At 36.2% G+C, this 18,542-nt stretch overlaps 1 protein-coding gene across 5 annotated transcripts in view; it reads left to right on the plus strand.

Moving 5' to 3' along the window:
* The window catches only part of RELCH (RAB11 binding and LisH domain, coiled-coil and HEAT repeat containing), a 112,517-nt gene that overhangs the window by 77,442 nt on the left and 16,533 nt on the right, over positions 1 to 18,542 (plus strand). For 3 of the 5 annotated variants that reach the window (XM_068993647.1, XM_068993645.1, XM_068993649.1), the window contains 7 exons: positions 822 to 870; positions 2,880 to 2,959; positions 6,343 to 6,449; positions 8,660 to 8,759; positions 12,844 to 12,926; positions 13,724 to 13,787; positions 15,191 to 15,329. In XM_068993647.1, coding sequence (XP_068849748.1) covers positions 822 to 870; positions 2,880 to 2,959; positions 6,343 to 6,449; positions 8,660 to 8,759; positions 12,844 to 12,926; positions 13,724 to 13,787; positions 15,191 to 15,329 — 622 coding nt within the window. Of the gene's footprint in view, positions 1 to 821; positions 871 to 2,879; positions 2,960 to 6,342; positions 6,450 to 8,659; positions 8,760 to 12,843; positions 12,927 to 13,437; positions 13,521 to 13,723; positions 13,788 to 15,190; positions 15,330 to 18,542 lie in introns of all 5 variants that reach the window. The other 2 variants (XM_068993646.1, XM_068993648.1) reach the window with 2 other exon arrangements.

The following is an 18,542-nucleotide window of genomic DNA, read 5'->3' on the forward strand; positions in this document are numbered from 1 at the left end:
CATCTGGTGCTGAAGGTTAATCTTTTCACAGTAGGAGGGCAAAAACCAAAGCTTAATGTTACTGTAGGAGAAAACAAATCAGTCATTAACATCTAATTATTAAGTATAATTGGATTTTACTGGGAATCACTATTGGCAAAAACTGACATCTCCAGAAGAAGTAACTGCTACTAATTTTACTTTTTCTTACAGAAGCAATTATGAATTCACTTTAACACTTAAGTGGTTGACTTCAGAGGCCTGAAATCTGTGATGTTAAAAATAAAAATTGAAACAAGCATTTCCTCTAACTTAAAACTTTAATGTTAAATTCTGTCTTTCATGTTTAAAATTAAATTTTAAAAAAGTTAAAGACTAATCTAAGCCAGTGGATATAACATAATGAGTATGTTACTTACTGAATATCCTAAATGAATGGAATTTCATTTTCATTCCTTTTATACACAACATTTTTTTTCAACAATTTTAATCATATAATATCTGCCTAAATACCCTTTCTATCATCAAGTTCAGTTTTGGGAGGTAGTAATTTCAAACACTTAGAGTCGCTTTGGAAATTATTTTAATTTAGTGACGGAATCTAAAGGCCCTTCAGAAAACTTGCTGACCTAGATTGATTTTTAAAATATTTTATCTCTAAAAAGGTGTTGTTTTCAGAAACTTGACACTTCTCTTTTCCTATGGCTTTAAGAACTGTTGGGTTTTGACTACTTGAATCTCTAAAAATAAGCAGGAGTAGCAATGGTAGGAAGCATTCTATTTAACCACTGATTGGCCTGTTGAACCTGAGACTTTCTGGATCTTTTCTTCGGGTTGCTTAGGTAAAACCTCAGTTCCAGGAGATTTTAAGGCTGTCTGAAGAAAATATTGGTAAGTCTGTGCATTATAATTTATAAAAACAATTAAATCTCTTTACTCCAGAAAAATACTTTATTTATTATATGCAAATTGTATAAATAAACTAACAAGTACAGTTGAAAAGGAAAATTTATACTATGGAGTTCTTGGGTTTACAGCACTGCTACGTCTAATATCCTTTCCATGGAGTAGTAATAAGATTAATCTCCATCAGTTTTATTGTAAATATCTACCTTCACTGTAATCAAATTGACCTAAGCCTGACCTTCTCAGACTGTGTACTTACTGTACCCTTGGAGGTTTGAAATTGTGCAACTGAAATACTAAAAAGGAAAAAATACAGAGCATGTAATTCATAATTACTTAGAACTTTTAAAAATTAAAACAAGTATAACTGAATATAATGTAAGATATACATTTTTTTTAATGAAACATGAGATTTTTATGAAGCTACTGGTTTTAATGGGCAGCTCCAGCCCCTCTGTTCATAGTTTTTACTTACCTGTCTTAAGAAGTCTGGTTATAGCACCAAGAACTCCTTTATGTTTGGATCTTATGTCCCTGTGTATTTTTCTAATTTCTAGGAATGAATTGTAAAAAAATATTAAGGACAAAAATGTATAGTCCCTGTGATCTGTATCTTACCTTGGCTGTTTTGGATGTATATCTTACCTTGGCTGTTTTGGATGTATAGGGAATTCTTAACGCAGTCTTGCCTTAATGATTTGATTTGAGTCATCTGGACTCCATTTTTGTCTGTCATCAGAGGTAATTAGAGAGTGAATAAATGATTCCTTTTAAGTTTGAAAATGTCAGTGAGGTTTTTTTTTTTGACAAATGCTTCCTAAAGTTTATATTTAATAGGTTTCTAATGGTTTAATTACTTAGAATTAAAAATTGGTATTATCTGTTTAGTTAATTATTCATTCTGATGATGATAGCTTTCAGAATTGTTAGTTAGGAGGTGATTATATACAGTCTATATGTATGAATTCAACTTAAGCTTATGTTTGTAGCCTCAAATTTATTTCTCAACTACCATAGTCACACTCAGCCAACATCAGTACTCCCCAAAAGATAAAATTATTCTTGCCAAGAGAATTAAAAAACCTCAAATACTAATTGATATGAAAATAGATTCATTTTGGGTGAAAATACTTTCAAGACAGTTAAATACATGCTTTCAACTGAATTCTGTATGTACTACTTTCTGAAAAGAATTTAAAACCATACAAGAATAGAAAAAAATAATTTTTAAAAGTTTGAGTACATAAAAGCAAATGTGAAGCGCTTCAAATAATGCCTGACGTCAGTAAGTGAGAGCTTTTGGTGCTATAAATAGCAACTGCCGTATCATCTCTGGACTGTAAAAAAAAAAATCGTCTACACATGCTGCATAAGAACATCTGATGTGTTAAAGTCGTCACAGGAACACTCAGCTGTGACTGGATGCTTTCCCGTCTCCCCAAGCTGTATTTAGCCTCCCTCCTCTATGAAAATAGTCAGGGTTCTGTCTGGCTTCTGAAAAACCCCTGTACAGGGGACAGGAAGAGCTCTGGAACTAGGCGAGTACTAGAAACTGGGTAGTGTCTCCTGTCTAGAAGCAGGTTGAATACATATCTAGGTGTCTCCTTTCAGCTGAGTGCCTTTATGTTTTATTGAATACTGCAAATTAAAAGCCTGAAAATTTATAGAACGTGCTTATATGGCCACTTGGGAAAGTGTTAAAGAAAGCTCTGATTTATGACTATGCAAATAACAGTGTAGCGTCTCATTTTAGTCATTAAAGTTTTTCCCATCTATCAAAATTGTGCATGCTAATGGCTCTGGAAAGTATTGAGTTACATTTTCACAACCGTCACTGGATATGTATGTTTTGATCAAAGTATTTTTAAAGTAATGATAACATTTATTTGTAAGCCTTGTAACCAATTGTAATTTAAAATATAATTTGTACTATGACCTTTTGCTTTACATTTAAAGTGTACTCAGATATTTAAAATTATTTTTGTGATTTTTAGATTCCTCAGCAGGAAATGGGGTCCTCACTAAAGCTACTGTCCCCATTTATGCAACAGGAGTCCTTACGTGTTATATTCAGGTAAGGGAAAAATTCTTTGGCTGGAAAAGGTAAAAGCACTTCCAATTTAGAAAGATAGCTAATGTTATATCTTTTAATGTGTTTATAAGTGAAAATAATACCCATAAATGAGAAACAAATTTATTTATTCTTCTTATTCAATAAATAACATATAGTAGAAAGCATATTTTAATAATAGTCTCTTGAGGACTATCTCTGTTAAATAAAATTAGAGATTGCGTGCTTCTTGATATTTTGTTTAAAAGTCTTAGATTGTACTTACATACCAATTTCTTTGTGTTTCATGATAACTTTTTCATTAATAAACAAAGCACATCTGTTAGGCGAAGCAAACTGCAGAATGCTGTGACACACTGTTTCGTCATTTTTAGCAAAGTATTCTGTAATCCCGAAACACGAAGGGTTGCTCGTGGTCTTTGCTCGGCTGGGCGTCTCTTCCGCTGTTCTTGCTGATAGTCGCTGTGTGGCTGCGTTCACCTGGTTGGTTGGTGGGGCTCCTGGCAGGATGACGGAGCTTTAGTCCCCGTGGAGTCTTAGGGCCTCTCTCTGTCCACAGGTCCTGTGCAGCAGCAAAGCCAGACTCATTCTGTGCTAGCTTAGGGCTCCCAAAATTGTAAGGAACGGAATCTGCTAGGCTGCAGCCTAGGCTTTGGAATCAGCACATCGCTACTACTGTATTCTGTTGGTTAAAGCAAGTCACAGGTCCAACCCAGATTCAAAAAAGAGGAAACTCAGTGAGAGCTTGACCCAGGAGGTGGGTTCATTGGTGGTCACCAGTACAGCTGACCACCTCACTCTACTTAGCATTGTTTTAAATAAACATGTTGTGTATTAATATCAGTAATTTTTAAGTGTGAGGCAGTCCCACCTGTGAGTTGAAAATATGGACTCAAGATAAAGCATTTGTAGAAATTATGACACAATAATTCCTATGTAGTATTTCTGACCACTCCCCCCAATTAATCTGAATGTAATCATAGGAAAACAATAAAATAAATCCAAATTAACTTTTAAAAAGGAATTAGAATGGGAAAACCAAAGAGGAAGATCTTTTTTTCCCAAAATTTTCCATAATAATTCCTAACTTTTTTTGCATTTAAATTCCAAGTATGTGGGCTAGCCATTCATATTTATTGCACTCTTCTTCCAAAACAGACTTGAACCATCTTATAACATGAAACTGGTTCTCCAGTATCATAAGATATCTTGCAGTAGAAGCTCCGGCTCAGTTAGAGCAGTACGGTATTCTCTCAAGTCTTCTACCCTAGTTTCTCAGCCTACCTCATAATACAGATGCACACAGGATCTGTGTTTAAATATTTTAAGTCATGTAACCTTAACAGATTGCATCCATTGTTGTCCTTAATTTGTGAAGATTAAGTCCTAGCACATTACCAGGCACAACAGCACGAGTACCCTTTCCTCTCTAATTTTAGAAGCTCTTCCAGCAGAATAACAAACATAATGTCAGTATTTTCCTCTCATTTTTAAGCTTGGGCAGTAAGTATGTTAAGTATGTTGATTTTGACCATAAATAGTATTTTAAGGCATAATAAATATGAAATACATATTTTAAGGTTTGATAAAGTATGAAATACAAGATTTGTTTCATAGTAGTCCCTCAGAATAGATTTATTGAATAAATCAATATAGACACATCTTTTGAGGCACTGGGTGAAATCCAAATATCTAAAGAGATAAGAGCTTTGCTACTATTTACAAAATGAGAATTGAGTGGCTATCATAGATTGTCAGTGCTTAAGGAAGCACATGCCAGTGTTTTGCTTACTAAACAAAATTTTCTATTAAGATAAATTAACTGTCCTTGTTGCTTTGATAAACAAAGCCTATTTTGAATCAGGTACGTAAGCACTATTACTTGTTTTGAAATTTCAAAGTTGAGAAATTGTGTTGTAGTAACTTCAAATCAAAGAATTCATGCTCATTTAGCAGTATATTTTGTAGCTGTTACTTCACAGTTAAGTTTTTTCAGATTTACAGTTTATTTTCCAAATTTTATGGATCCTCTGGTACCGTAAGCAACTAAAAATGAGTGAGATCTCTGTTCCACCTTAGCTCTGACGGTGGCTTGTCAGCGTTTCCGTTCTCCACTGAGCAGAGCAGCGCATTAGAAAGCTGCTGTGTCCGTCCTCCATTCCTGCGGAGCGTCACTACTGTCAGTCCTTTGTGCCTGCCTCACTCTAAGTTAGCCTGGCCGTGTAGGAAAAGTTAGATGGCAGTCCGGTCTTCCTCATGGGCCTAGTGACGTGTGTGCCTTTTTAGTCACTCAGCCATGTCCAGCTCTTTGTGACCACGTGGACTGTAGCCCACAAAGGCTCCTCTGTCCATGGGACTCTGCAGGCAAGAATCCTGGAGTGGGCTGCCGTTTCCTTCGCCAGGGGTCTTCCTGATCCAGGGATCGAACTTGTGTCTCCTGCATTGGCAGGTGGATTCTTTACCACTGAGCCACCAGGAGGCATTGATACTGATATATATAGAAGCCATTTATTGTTGACATAATATAGCCCTAAAGATAAAATATTTGACTCTAATTTATTATATATTTATTTCCTGATAGAATGTCAGATTCTTTCCCTTATAGATTCTGGCTAATTTAACATACAGTTATCTTTTTTAACTTTTCTATTGACCAAACTTGCTTTTCCTAACAAATTTCTTAATAGTGTGCTATGTAAAAAAGGAAAGAATATTTTCTGATTATTAAAATAATGGTTTGTCAAAGAAAGTTTAAAAATAAAGGTAATTTATTAATCAAAGGTGTGACTATTTTTTTTAAGCACACAGTGGTCTCAGCAAGTGTGCGACTTCTCAGCACTAATAATCTCTCAGATATCAGTTTCTTCTCTTAGGAGGATAACTGTTTTAGTGGCTTGTATTTAAGTATTTAGAGCCAAAGTTAATGGGACGTAAAACTGTTAAAATGAATTTTAATAAAAAAGTATACCTTTTTATTTTCAAACCAGAACTATCTTATCAAACTCTGCAGTGATACAAGTAATCTGTATCTGAGTTGTCCATTGAGGTAACCATACATGGATGTCAAACAGCTTGAATTGTAATTAATGCAATTCAGGAACTGAATCTTTTATTTTACTTCTCTTTAGTTTGCGTATAAGTTACCACATGTGGTGAGTGACTACTGTATTGGACAGCTCAGGTCTAAATCAGTGAATCAGAATAGTACTTGTCCTCATACCATTGTGATTGTAGATATGCTTTATAAATATCTTTAATTAAAATGCTTACAAATTAGGATATTTTCCCCTTATTTGATAAAATTTTCTAATTGTAGATATGAAATGATGGTTTTTAAGTTCTACTTGATTGCTTGGAAATTCATTATCAGTCTTTTTCCTCCATAGGAAGAAGACCGAAAGCTGTTGATTGGATTCTTAGAGGATGTAATGACCTTGCTTTCATTATCTCATGCTCCTCTTGATAGCCTGAAAGCTGCTTTTGTGGAACTGGGGTAAAAATAATAGCTGATAGTTTTTAAAAGCTATAGCAAGTCTTAAAATTGGTTTTATAGACTACATAGTTTTAGTCTAAATAAAGATTACTATGCATGCCAAACTTCTGGATTTCTTACTTAAGATCTTCTTGTTCTTTTTTTGCATATTTTAATATTTTATAATCAATACATTGTAATAAAAGAATGAGGTAAAGGATATAGATATGTCTTCTTTGAAGCAGCTGGTGGCATAAAATCAAGTACAAATTTGAAGAAAATTCAGTGGCCCCAAACTGGGAAAGGAGTCCCACTGGGCTCCCTTTTCCATTCCATTTGATTTGCGGGGTTTACCACACAGTTGCACTCATCTCACTAGCAAAGTAATGCTCAAAATTCTCCAAGCCGGGCTTCAACAGTATGTAAACCATGAACTTCCAGATGTTCAATCTGGATTTAGAAAAGGCAGAGGAACCAGAGATCAAATTGCCAACATCCACTGAATCATCAAAAAAGCAAGAGAGTTCCAGAAAAACATCTATTTCTGCTTTATTGGCTATGCCAAAGCCTTTGACTGTGTGGATCACAGCAAACTGTGGAAAATCCTGAAAGAGATGGGAATACCAGACCACCTGACCTTCCTCCTAAGAAATCTGTATGCAGGTCAGGAAGCAACAGTTAGAACTGGACATGGAACAACAGACTGGTTCCAAATAGGAAAAGGAGTATGTCAAGGCTGTGTATTGTCACCCTGCTTATTTAACTTCTATGCAGAGTACACCATGAGAAACGCTGGGCTGGATGAAGCACAAGCTGGAATCAAGATTGCCAGGAGAAATATCAATACCCTCAGATATGCAGATGACACCACCCTTATGGCAGAAAGGGAAGAGGAACTAAAGAACCTCTTGATGAAAGTGAAAGAGGAGAGTGAAAAAGTTGGCTTAAAACTCAGCATTCAGAAAAGTAAAATCATGGCATTTGGTCCCATCACTTCATGGCAAATAGATGGGGAAACAGTGGAAACAGTGACAGACTATTTTGGGGGGGCTCCAAAATCATGGCAGATGGTGACTGCAGCCATGAAATTAAAAGACGCTTGCTCCTTGGAAGGAAAGTTATGACCGACCTAGACAGCATATTAAAAAGCAGAGACATTACTTTGCCAACAAAGACCCGCCTAGTCAAAGCTATGGTTTTTCCAGTGGTCATGTATGAATGTGAGAGTTGGACCATAAAGAAAGCTGAGTGCTGAAGAATTGATGCTTTTGAACTGTGGTATTGGAGAAGACTCTTGAGAGTCCCTTGGACAGCAAGGAGATCCAACCAGTCCATCCTAAAGGAAATCAGCCTTGAATATTCATTGGAAGGACTGATGCTGAAGCTGGAACTCCAATACTTTGGCCACCTGATGTGAAGAACTTACTCATTTGAAAAGACCCTGATGCTGGGAAAAGATTGAAGGCGAGAGGAGAAGGGGACAACAGAGGATAAGATGGTTGGACCGACTTAATAGACATGAGTTTGAGTAAACTCCGGGAGTCAGTGATGGACAGGGAGGCCTGGCGTGCTGCAGTCCATGGGGTTGCAAAGAGTTGGACACGACTGAGGGACCGAACTGAACTGAACTCATAATCACATCATCTAGCTGCTTAAGTAGTTTCTTCTCATTCTTTACTAAAAACAGGTTTATGTATTTATTAATAACACTATCCCACATTTGGATAAGTGTCACACCCAACTTAACCCTTCCATATATGGTGGTTTGAGTTCTCCTTGATTTGGGTTTTCCTCACTGATCCTATACCACCCATATGGCATATATAGGGCAATACTGTTTCTCCAGTGTTTATAGATGTCAGAAATTGAGACTCACAAAGGTTACAACTTATCCATCTCTTAGTCCAGTGTTTCTTCTCATAAGTAGTATATTTTATTTTACTCTATTTTTTTATAATTTTAACTTTTTTGCTATTAAAGAGTTGAAATGTCTATTCTCTTTGCGCATGCTTAGAGAAACTTAGTTCCTGAGTGTGCTAAAAGTTTGTAGTTGTATAAGGTGACTTCCTTTTCTTAAAGAATCTTAGACATAGCCTATTAAACCATAGACAGTAATTCTATATGTTTTGCCAATATTTTTGTCACTGGTATTCCTCAGAAAGGTAGAGTTTTTCAGTACCCCAGTAAGACACTGTGGCGCTCACTTTTAGCACTGATTCTCTCCCTTGCAGTGCGAATCCAGCTTACCATGAGCTCCTGCTGACTGTTCTGTGGTATGGTGTTGTCCACACGTCAGCACTCGTGAGGTGTACTGCTGCTAGAATGTTTGAGGTATGTAAACAAAAGTTTCAGATCGTAATGATTTTCTTTGGGAGAGGGAGAGGGACTATTTTTTTGAAGGGAGGGAGCTTTTCACACTGTGTTACATTGACGTCCATTCTGTGGCATTGGATAGTATCTAGCTGTGTCCTGTGGGATGGGGCAGAAATCTAGTTTTGGAATATTTCGGATTGTTTTTTAGCCTTATTGGTTCCTTGAATGTTATTATATTATCATTTCCTCTTCTCAGATTTCTTTTAAATCTTACTTATTTCCATCCTATGTAAATCTTCTTGGCTATACTTTTCTATTTAATGAGGCAAATGGCTATTAAAACAAAGTGAAATAGTAGAGGGTATTTATAAAGTTGTAAAATATAGTTGGATTCATGAGTAAAATATACTTTGATTCAGTCATTGCAATTATGGAAATATTTATTGATTGCTCCTACTTTGCTATTTCCTTGCATATCATATCTAAAATAACGGCATCTCTAGACTTTAAATGCCCAAGAGAGAAGACAGTTCATATAATTTAACTAGATTTTCTTAAATTGCCACCTACCCAAGTTTAGTATGAAAATTGGAATACCTATCTTTTTTATTCTTCACAAAAGAAATTGTGTCAGCCTAGTTCATGTATATATGTTTTTAGAACTTGAATGTGAGCACTAAAGTTGGCTTTGAATGTTTTCCTGTTCTTGAGTCTTATCACAGAGCCGTCCTGCCTGGGTTCAGTGTCTGTCTCTGCCACTTATTGCCGGGTTCATACTTCTCTGGCCTTGGTTTTCTCATCTATAAAGTGAAGATAATAATAAGTATCCATTTCAAAGGATTTTCTGTTAATATTAAATGAGTTAATACTTGTAAAAGCCTTAAGACAGTGTCTGACACATAATTAGAAGAACTTAATAAATGTTAACTATTATTATGATTGTTGTTTTTTAAATCTGTCCCATTACTTCACAAGATAATATAATAGTTTAAGAAAAGTATGTTTGGTCAGGCTAAAACTGTCCCTATTGTGTATGTCATTCTTAAGATCTCTTAAAGCATTTATTTTCATAAGAAGAAGGAGATAATTCATGTCTTTCTACATTTCAGAATTTTTAGATAATTTAAGGTAAATTGCAATCAAAGGGTTAGAGCACTAATAGATTTTAAAACATATACCATCTAAAACTTTTAAGTTTTTGTGGCATCTAAAGAAAATTCCATTCTTATCAGAAGATTGAAAATCTTCTGTCCATGTTATTCCACAGTTATACAAATTTGATCCAAAAAACCAATCACGTGTTCTTTGTCAAGACAAATGCCAAATTAAAAATTTAATTAGATGCCTAGCATAATAAGTTCCTTTTAGGTACAAATAGTTTTTGATTATTCAGTATGCTGAAAAGTTATTACCATAGAAGAAGAAAGTCTTTCTTCAGCCCCCTCTTTCCCCAAAGGAAAAGAGCATCGTATTTCTGTAATATACTGTCTTCAGAGAATTGTATTCTAAGACCATAAGAGCTATTTCTTTGTCTTAAAACATTTATTTCTAATGTGTCTATATATACTGATGAAGCATACCATATAAAGGAAAATAGTTTAAAGAAAATGAGGTCTCTTCCCTTTATACTTGTTTTTGTATTTTTTCTGCCTTATTTCTTACATGTGACTTTTGTCTGGTTTTGGTTTCTATGTCTGCTGTCAGTCCTGGTTGGAAACTATACCTATGCTTAAGCAGTTTTCAATGTTCTCAGGTTGATTATGAATTTCTGAGTCTAATTTGAGAGACTTATTTCAGTATTTTTTCAAATTCATTTATGATAAAAGTAGTTTTACTGAGCATGCCAGTAAAAGTTGTCAGGAAATATTAAAATTATTTTTGTCAATGAGCCTTAACAATATTGTATTAAAAGATTAATTATTTCATAAGATTTCGTTTGATACTAATACATTATAATTTACAATTATGCTTGCTTCCCCTGCCACCCAAAAATGACTTAATTCAAAATAAAAATGTAAAAAGCGGGGGACTTAACATTTTTTAAGTTTTTAATGTCAGAATAGAAACTATTGATAAGAAAGTGAGAAACGGATATATCAGGAATTTGATATTGGATACTTAGTGAAATTGAACACTAAATTTAGCTCTGAGTTTTCAGACAGCAGGACAGAAAGGGGAACTCTAGTCATTGTTAAATAAGAGAAAGTATATTCTTGATGTAACAAATTAGTATTGAAATTGATTTATGAAAGAGACTCTCTCATGTGTCTTCTAGTGTGACATAGTGGATTTCCCAAAAGATGCAGAAAATTAGTTTCATATAATGATTTCTTATATCAGGCATAAGGAAATAAAGCACATGATATTAAGACCACAACTCAAAGAAGGCATGGGCTTTTAAGACCAGTGAATGAGTCCATTTTAAGGCTTTTTGGCTGGCACAATATAAACCTTTCAAAATGTATTTTACTGATTCAAATCTAAGCTATTTTGTTTATAAAATGATACAGAGAAGAGAGTTTTATTTAACAGTCCAACTCTTTGTGACCTTGTGAATTGTAGCCTGCCAGGCTTCTCTGTCCGTGGGATTTCCCAGCCAAGAGTAGCTAGAGTGGGTTGCCATTCCCTTGTCTCGGGGATCTTCCTAACCCAGGGATTGAACCCCGGTCTCCTGTATTGTAGGCAGATTCTTTACTATCTGAGCCACCAGGGATGCCCTTTTATTTATAAAATGATACAGAGAAGAAAGTTTTATTTAACAATATTTTAATTTCTTCCCCCTGTTTCTTTCTACCTGACAGCTGTACTGCTTTTAAAGTAGTAACAGAAATTCCTTGTCATTTTATTCCTGTCTAAATTATCCATGGTTCTGTTGAAATAAAAATTATTTCAGAATACTGAAGCAGATTCAAAAGTACCTGCTGGGTTTTTGTTACTAAAAATTCCATGACATCTTCCAACTTCTTGGAGGACTAGTTCCCTTACAAGGTTAGCATTTCAGATTAATAATTTGTATTTACATTCTGAAATTGAGATTATAGGATTAAGGTGTTACCCTTCTCTGTTGAAGCTCATAAAATGCTGTGATTTCTATAAAAACAAAATGCATATAGCTCAATATTGTCCTCTTGTTCTACAATTTAGGGTTGGCTGCTAAAAAAATTGTTTTATAATTAGATTATAGAAATTTGTAAGCATTAACTCCTTGGACCAACCAGAAGCATTTTTTTTTTTTAATTTCTTTTTCTGAATAGATCACAAATCTTGTATCCTTTGAGTCAGCGTCGTAATTCCACGTGCATTTCTTGAACGCCTAGTCTCTGTCAGACACAGTGTTCCAGTGTATTGTGTGCAGTCAGTAGTGCAGGGATCCCTGGAGGCAGATGACAGTCACCATTTTCAGATGAGAAAACTGAGTTTCAAGGGATGGTGTAATATATGTGAGGCCACATGCCTAATAAGTGGAGAGCTGCAGTCTGAACCCAGGTCTGAGGTCCACATGAAGTAACTGCTTTGCACTAGGCTGTCTTGGGTCTCTGTACCTCAAGAAAGCAAGCTCTGTGATGTGAAAGACTGGGAATTTTTGTATGTGATTTTAAAATTTACGTGCTTTAGAACAGTCGAAAGCAATTTAGTGGTGGCTGCTAGCCATTTGAGTTTGGTTTAAAGACAGTCCAGTTTGTACCTTGTTGGTCAAAACAAAATTATACCAGATTTATTTAAAGAATTTAACCGTAGAACCCAGTATGTCGTCTTTCTGGCTTCTTTTAAAAAATAATAATAATAAAGAATAAAGCTTTATTTTAAATTGCCTTTTAATTGAATTTGGAAATTGTGTAGACTCTGTGACCAAAAGTACAAATTGCTATTGAGTTGGTGACAAGCTGTTTTCGGGGACTGCTAGGCTGTGGAAGCTTTATTCTCCTCCTAAGCGTTCTCTGCCTTTTTTAAGCACTCCAGTAGTAATATTGGCTTAGCTTCTAATTTTGGTTTTGCTTTTGTGTTTTCTCTTTCTCTTGATTGTTCCTTTCTTCTTCCCGTGGCATTGTTGTTTGTTCTTTCCATGCATCACCTGTGAATACCCCCTGCGCTGACCAATCAGCTGTTGGTGAAGGGGGTGAATGAAACTCTGGTAGCTCAGAGGGTTGTTCCTGCTCTCATAACTCTCTCCAGTGACCCTGAAATGTAAGTGTCGTCCTTGCCTTTTACCTTCAGCATCCCTTTCAAAACGTGCCTGTCAAGAAATAACCATCAGCTTTTAAATTCATTGAAGAGTAGGTTTAACTCTTTAAAATAATAAAATGGGGTCGTGCTTACTTGGTTTTAAACTATTATACTACTATTCATGTGTGGGTTTTGTGTTTTCAAGTCCGCCTTCGCAGTAAGCCTAATGACAAGGCCATGTATTGAAAGGGGTTATTAGTAGTAGTGTTCCTCAGTAAACAGCTCCAAAACTTGAAACACGCTGATGGACTATTTCTTCCAAGCCAAGAAGGGGTGCTCTGCTAATCTCACTAACACGCTGTTACCAGTAAGTACAGTGGCATGAACCAGAGGCTTAACGTTTTAATGTCTCATGTGGGTGACTAAACCAAGAAAGGCCAATGAGTCTGCCTGCCCATCCTCAGTCACAGCTAACCCAGTTCTCATTCCAGTTTACCAAACCATTTTTTATTGCATGTTGACTGGTTTACAGCTGACTCTTCGAGGCATGAGTGAAGCGTTAGTTGACAAGCGGGTTGCTCCGGCCCTTGTTACCTTGTCCAGTGATCCTGAATTGTGAGTTCCACAGACTGCGACCTTAAGTTATACTGTCTGTCCTTTTGAGCATTCTTCTTGGTCTGCTTTTTTTAATTTAATTTGTCATTGCTAGCGACTAATACAGTATATTTACCTTGTACTTACCTTGATATATACTTTAATAATAACCAGTTTTTCGTCTCAAAGAAAATGTCAGTTTTTTTCTTCTTTAATTCTAACAGCTCTGTCAGGATTGCTACGATTCCAGCCTTTGGCACGATTATGGAAACAGTTATTCAAAGAGAGGTAGGAAATGAGTGAAGTTTCTTTCATCTGATGTGCTGCTGAGGGGATGGGAGCGCATGGCCATACCCACGCCCTGTGGCTGGGGGCAGGGAGCACACGCATCCATTTTATTTCTCAGTTAATTATGGGCCAGAGGGACCTCAGTGTGTGAAAATATGATAGCCAGCCTTCCAAAAGTATCTTTTCATATGCTAAGACAATCTCTAGTCTTTCTTCTCAATTAGAAACTTCAATATAAGCCAGCTCTCTCAGATGTTCTATTCTAAGCTTGTCTGGATATTGCAGTATTGAATAATCCTTCACAGCAGGTCTAGTTTCAAAGACTTCTCTTATTCAGTAGACTTGTGGATAGACTGCATAAATTCCCAGTTGTTAGTGTGTGCAGATTTGAAGAGAACAGTCTTCCTCAGTTTCGGGAATGGAGGCGAGAGGGGCCAATGTTCTGGTAACTGTCGGTCATGTCAAGCTGCAAGTCGTGCTGTAGACTGGTGTCGTCTTCTGGCAGTCCACGTCACTGTGACAGCCTTCTGTCGTGCCTGCTTCAGGAGATTACCAGTCTTCCTCCCTCAAAGTTCATTTTGATTCAGAAACCTGTGTGATCTGAAGTTTGTTCGGTTCTGTCTGCAAATTAACTATTAGACACTTATCAAAATTAGTATCAGAATGTTATTCTCTATTATGAGATTGGACATGTCCTTGCACAATGAAAAATGCTGTACAGTAGAAAATCAATTATTTGTGGACGTATTAGCCACTTAAATGGAAACCAAGATTTTCCATCTCATAGACATTTCACACACACACACACAAATTATATATATATAGACTGTTTTGTAAAATTTTTGTCATAGAGTTTTTTAATAACAAAATAAACAACTTTGTTAGTTGTGGGAAAAAGTGTTTTTTGTTTTTTTACTTACATATATATATATATTTCCCTGGTGGAGCAAAATAAAAAAAAATACATCATTCTGCAAAGCTTGCAGTCTTGGCAGAATTTCAACATGTTCTTAAATCCCAAAATAAAAACTTCTTTTAGGGAAATATGAGTAATATATAAGTCACTAATGACTCATTGCTTTCAGAAGGTGAATAAGTGGGTAACTTACACTGTTATCTGTTTTAAGAATTCTAACTTAGACACAAAATCATCATACGTTTATCTTTTTCCCTAAATATTATGGGATCTTTCTACAGTTTGTCAGGGAATATTTGTGTTAAAAAAATAAAATGAGTTGGCAAACATAAAAATGTAGGCTCTTTTCTGAGCTGAAAAACTAGAGAAGTACTTTTTAATTTCAAACTTCAACTCATGTTGATACAAGTCATTTGAATCCAGTGATGCAAGCCATGTTTAGTGTGTGTCTTTCCCTCAATCTGACTGTATGATATTCAATTTTAAGTTGCTGGAAAGAGTGAAAATGCAGTTGGCTTCTTTCCTGGAAGACCCTCAATATCAAGACCAATATTCTCTGCATACAGAGATCATAAAAACATTTGGTAGAGTTGGGCCTAATGCAGAGCCAAGGTTCCGAGATGAGTGTAAGTTGCATTTTTTTACTCTTTTTCCTGAATTGACATGTAAGAGCAAAACCATAAGTTTCTCTGAGGATATGTCATGTGTTAAAGCCTTTTCTGCACTTTGTCTTTCATACACTGAAAGCTACAAGTGAAACAAGTTTCTTATTGAGGATTGATCATTATTGCTGTTACTCAGTGGTTTCTTATACTATATCCTGTAGACATATGAAAAGTAACTCATAAATAATTTCAAGTTATTTTTAGAACAGTTCTTAATAACTTAATTTCAAAATAACTGTGCTCCTTATGTTCAGAGATTATTATTTAATTGTTATTTCTAAGGAAGTTCATGTGTGTTTTTAGACATGTTGTGAAAAGTGTACATTTCTTCCACTTAGCATGCCATTCAACAGTTTTAAGTCACAGCTTGTCAGTCTGCTAAATAACCTGCATGATGATCTGCTAAAGCATTTTCTCCGGTTTCTATACTGTCACTTCTACAGTGAGCCTCAACCTTCATGACAGCCATTTCTGAGTGGCATCAAAGCATCCAATAATTATTTTGCCGAAAGCATGACAGTTAGCACTGCTACACCTTAGTCCTTTTAGTTTTGGCCGTTTGACATGCTCTTGAAAGGATCCCAGGCTTGGTTTCCTAAGTCAGTTTATCAGAATTGTCACCAAGAATACTGTCAGGCTTTGAACTGCAGTGCCCAAAAGGGCATGAACACTTATGGAGCTACCAAAACACAGTCACAAGATTATTTCTCGATGGGTAGTAGTGTTGGTAACATGAGGAGGAAATAATAATTCACATATTTCACAATTAGTTAACAGAAAAAGGTTTAGTGTTTTAGTGAGCAGTAGGGTTAGTTCCTCATCACAGTGACATCAGATTTACAGATGGCCCTCTGCAGGAGCTCAGACTGACTTTATTGTGGCTGTAATTGTCCCGAAGCAGGTCTTGGCTGTTGAATCAAGGGACAGTCTAAATAGTCAGTGGACCTTTGGTGGGCGCCACATGGTTGAGAACACAACCGAACCTTTGTATGTACATTCAAGAGAAAGGTTGACACATTGCATAGAAAAAAGAAATTTTCTTTTCATAATAATCCCAAAATAACAAGGTTTGGCTAGAGAAAGGATTGAGAATAGAAGTTTCCGATGCTTGAATAGGTGTAGTCAACTATTATCCCTGAAGCCTTCTACAAGATTGACAAGTATGTTTTAAGACCAAAAAAATGTTTTCCACTTCTACATTTACTACTCAGTCAGTTGGTTTCTCTTTTGCTTAAAACTTCACCCCAAGGAACTTAACGTCTTGTATTAGTGAGATGAATGGTATACAAAGTAGAACGCACACTGACAAGGACGCTATATTGCCATCTGTCTGTGTCTACAGACAGTTACTGTTAGGAACTAAAGAAAGGTCAGAGAATTGCAGGGTGGTGACTGCTGTTTCTTGGAGTGGCATTTTTGAGCTTTTCTATCTCTTTTCCCCTCTATTTCTCAGAGAATAGACGACACCGGCTCATCCAGAGGCCCTTTTTCTTCCCCACTCATAGTGAACACAGGCCCTTTCGGTTTTCATTTTTATCTCAGGGGCCATTTGGTTTTTCCAGTGAGAGTGAAGCCGCTCAGTCATGTCCAACTCTTTGCAACCCAGTGGGCTGTAGCCTGCCAGCTCCTCCGTCCATAGGATTTTCCAGGCAAGAATACTGGAGTGGGTTGCCATTTCCTTCTCCAGGGGACCTTGCAGACCCAGGGATTGAACTCAGGTGTCCCACATTGTGGGCAGACTGTTTACTGTCTGAGCCACTGGGGAATATTTTTCAGAATATGATACAATTTTGTTTGTTTTCCACTTTTTTAACTTTATCTGAAAACGTTCAGTCATACTTCAGAGATTTTCTAACATGGCAGTTTTACATTTCAAATCAGTGGGTTTTTTTTTAAGTTCCTTATTTTAGATCTCAGCCCGTTTATAAAAAGAGAAGACATGATTCCCTTCATTTTTGCTACTGGATCTACCCCAGAATATATTTTGGAGCTTTACTAAAATCTGTTTTTAGAAAGTTTCCTATTGATTCATCTTTACTGTGTTTGCAGTTTTGAATCTTTAGGTGAAAGGCTCCAGAAGTGGCCTTATATTGTGTGTTTCCTGTTTTCCTTGCCCACTGAAGGTCATTTGTAGAAATACTCACATTTAGGTTCTTAAATCTTTTAACCATTTATCTCCATCTGAGGGGTTAACAGTTGAGTGAATTAGTTGTTACAGGACAGTACTTATATAATGAAATGTTGAATTCTGTAATAAGTGTCTATCTTCAGAGATTTAGGAAGATCCTAAATGATTGCCTTTAACTGTCAGTAGACTAGAATTTAAAGAAACTTGTTTAGGTTTGTTTTCTAGTTAAGCAGTTTTAAGGGGATATTGTGTAGTGTGGTTGTTGAGTTTCTGAGAAAAACATTGAGGAAAGGATTGCTTGAATAAGAAATAACAGAGAATGAGCAGAATGAATAGAGAGGCCACGCTTTTATAGATAAACAAGTGCAAGGAAGGTAAGTTTGGGCAGAAATGAAATAAAGACTCTTTGAGAGACTGTCTCAGAGCCACCGTTTTGTTGAGGCCTCAGCATGCCAGTTAATGAATCAAAGTTTCAGTGAATTCATTAGAAATTCAGTGAAGAGTTGAAGTTTTTGTCTTATGGTTTTAGAATACCTCTTAAGTATACTGTACTAATTTTGACAAGTCAAAAAGTCCCCTAAAAATGGCCGTTGTTGTCCTAAGTTTTTGTGGGTTTTTGTTTGTTTTTTTTTAACATTTACTAAGGTAAGCTTAAAGATTGTAATTATAGTGCTGATCTATTGAGAAAGAAGATTTTTCAATAAGGAGATTGTGGCTTTAATATATGCAAATTCAGTGTAAACGTGAAAGGAGTCACTGCAAGTGGTCAGAATATGAGCTCATGAACCCGGTTTGGAGTCCCTCACCCAAGCAGGGACTAGAAAGGGGCCCTGAGATCAACAACTTGATAGTCCCTTACCCTGGAGCCATTTCTCCAAGGAGCCCTGGGTTTAGTGGGAAGCGGTGTTCAGAGGTCATGGTCTTTGGCAGCAGGAGCGCTCAGCGGCCGTTGTTTCTTGGGCCGCTGCTTTCATTTTAGTAGTGTGTGGTCAGTACTTTTGAGATTTTACTCTGTTCGTTGAGATACCAGATATTGAGCCCATTGA

The sequence above is a fragment of the Capricornis sumatraensis genome, chromosome 21, assembly GCF_032405125.1.
Source record: "Capricornis sumatraensis isolate serow.1 chromosome 21, serow.2, whole genome shotgun sequence".
In the NCBI taxonomy this organism is placed as follows: domain Eukaryota; kingdom Metazoa; phylum Chordata; class Mammalia; order Artiodactyla; family Bovidae; genus Capricornis; species Capricornis sumatraensis.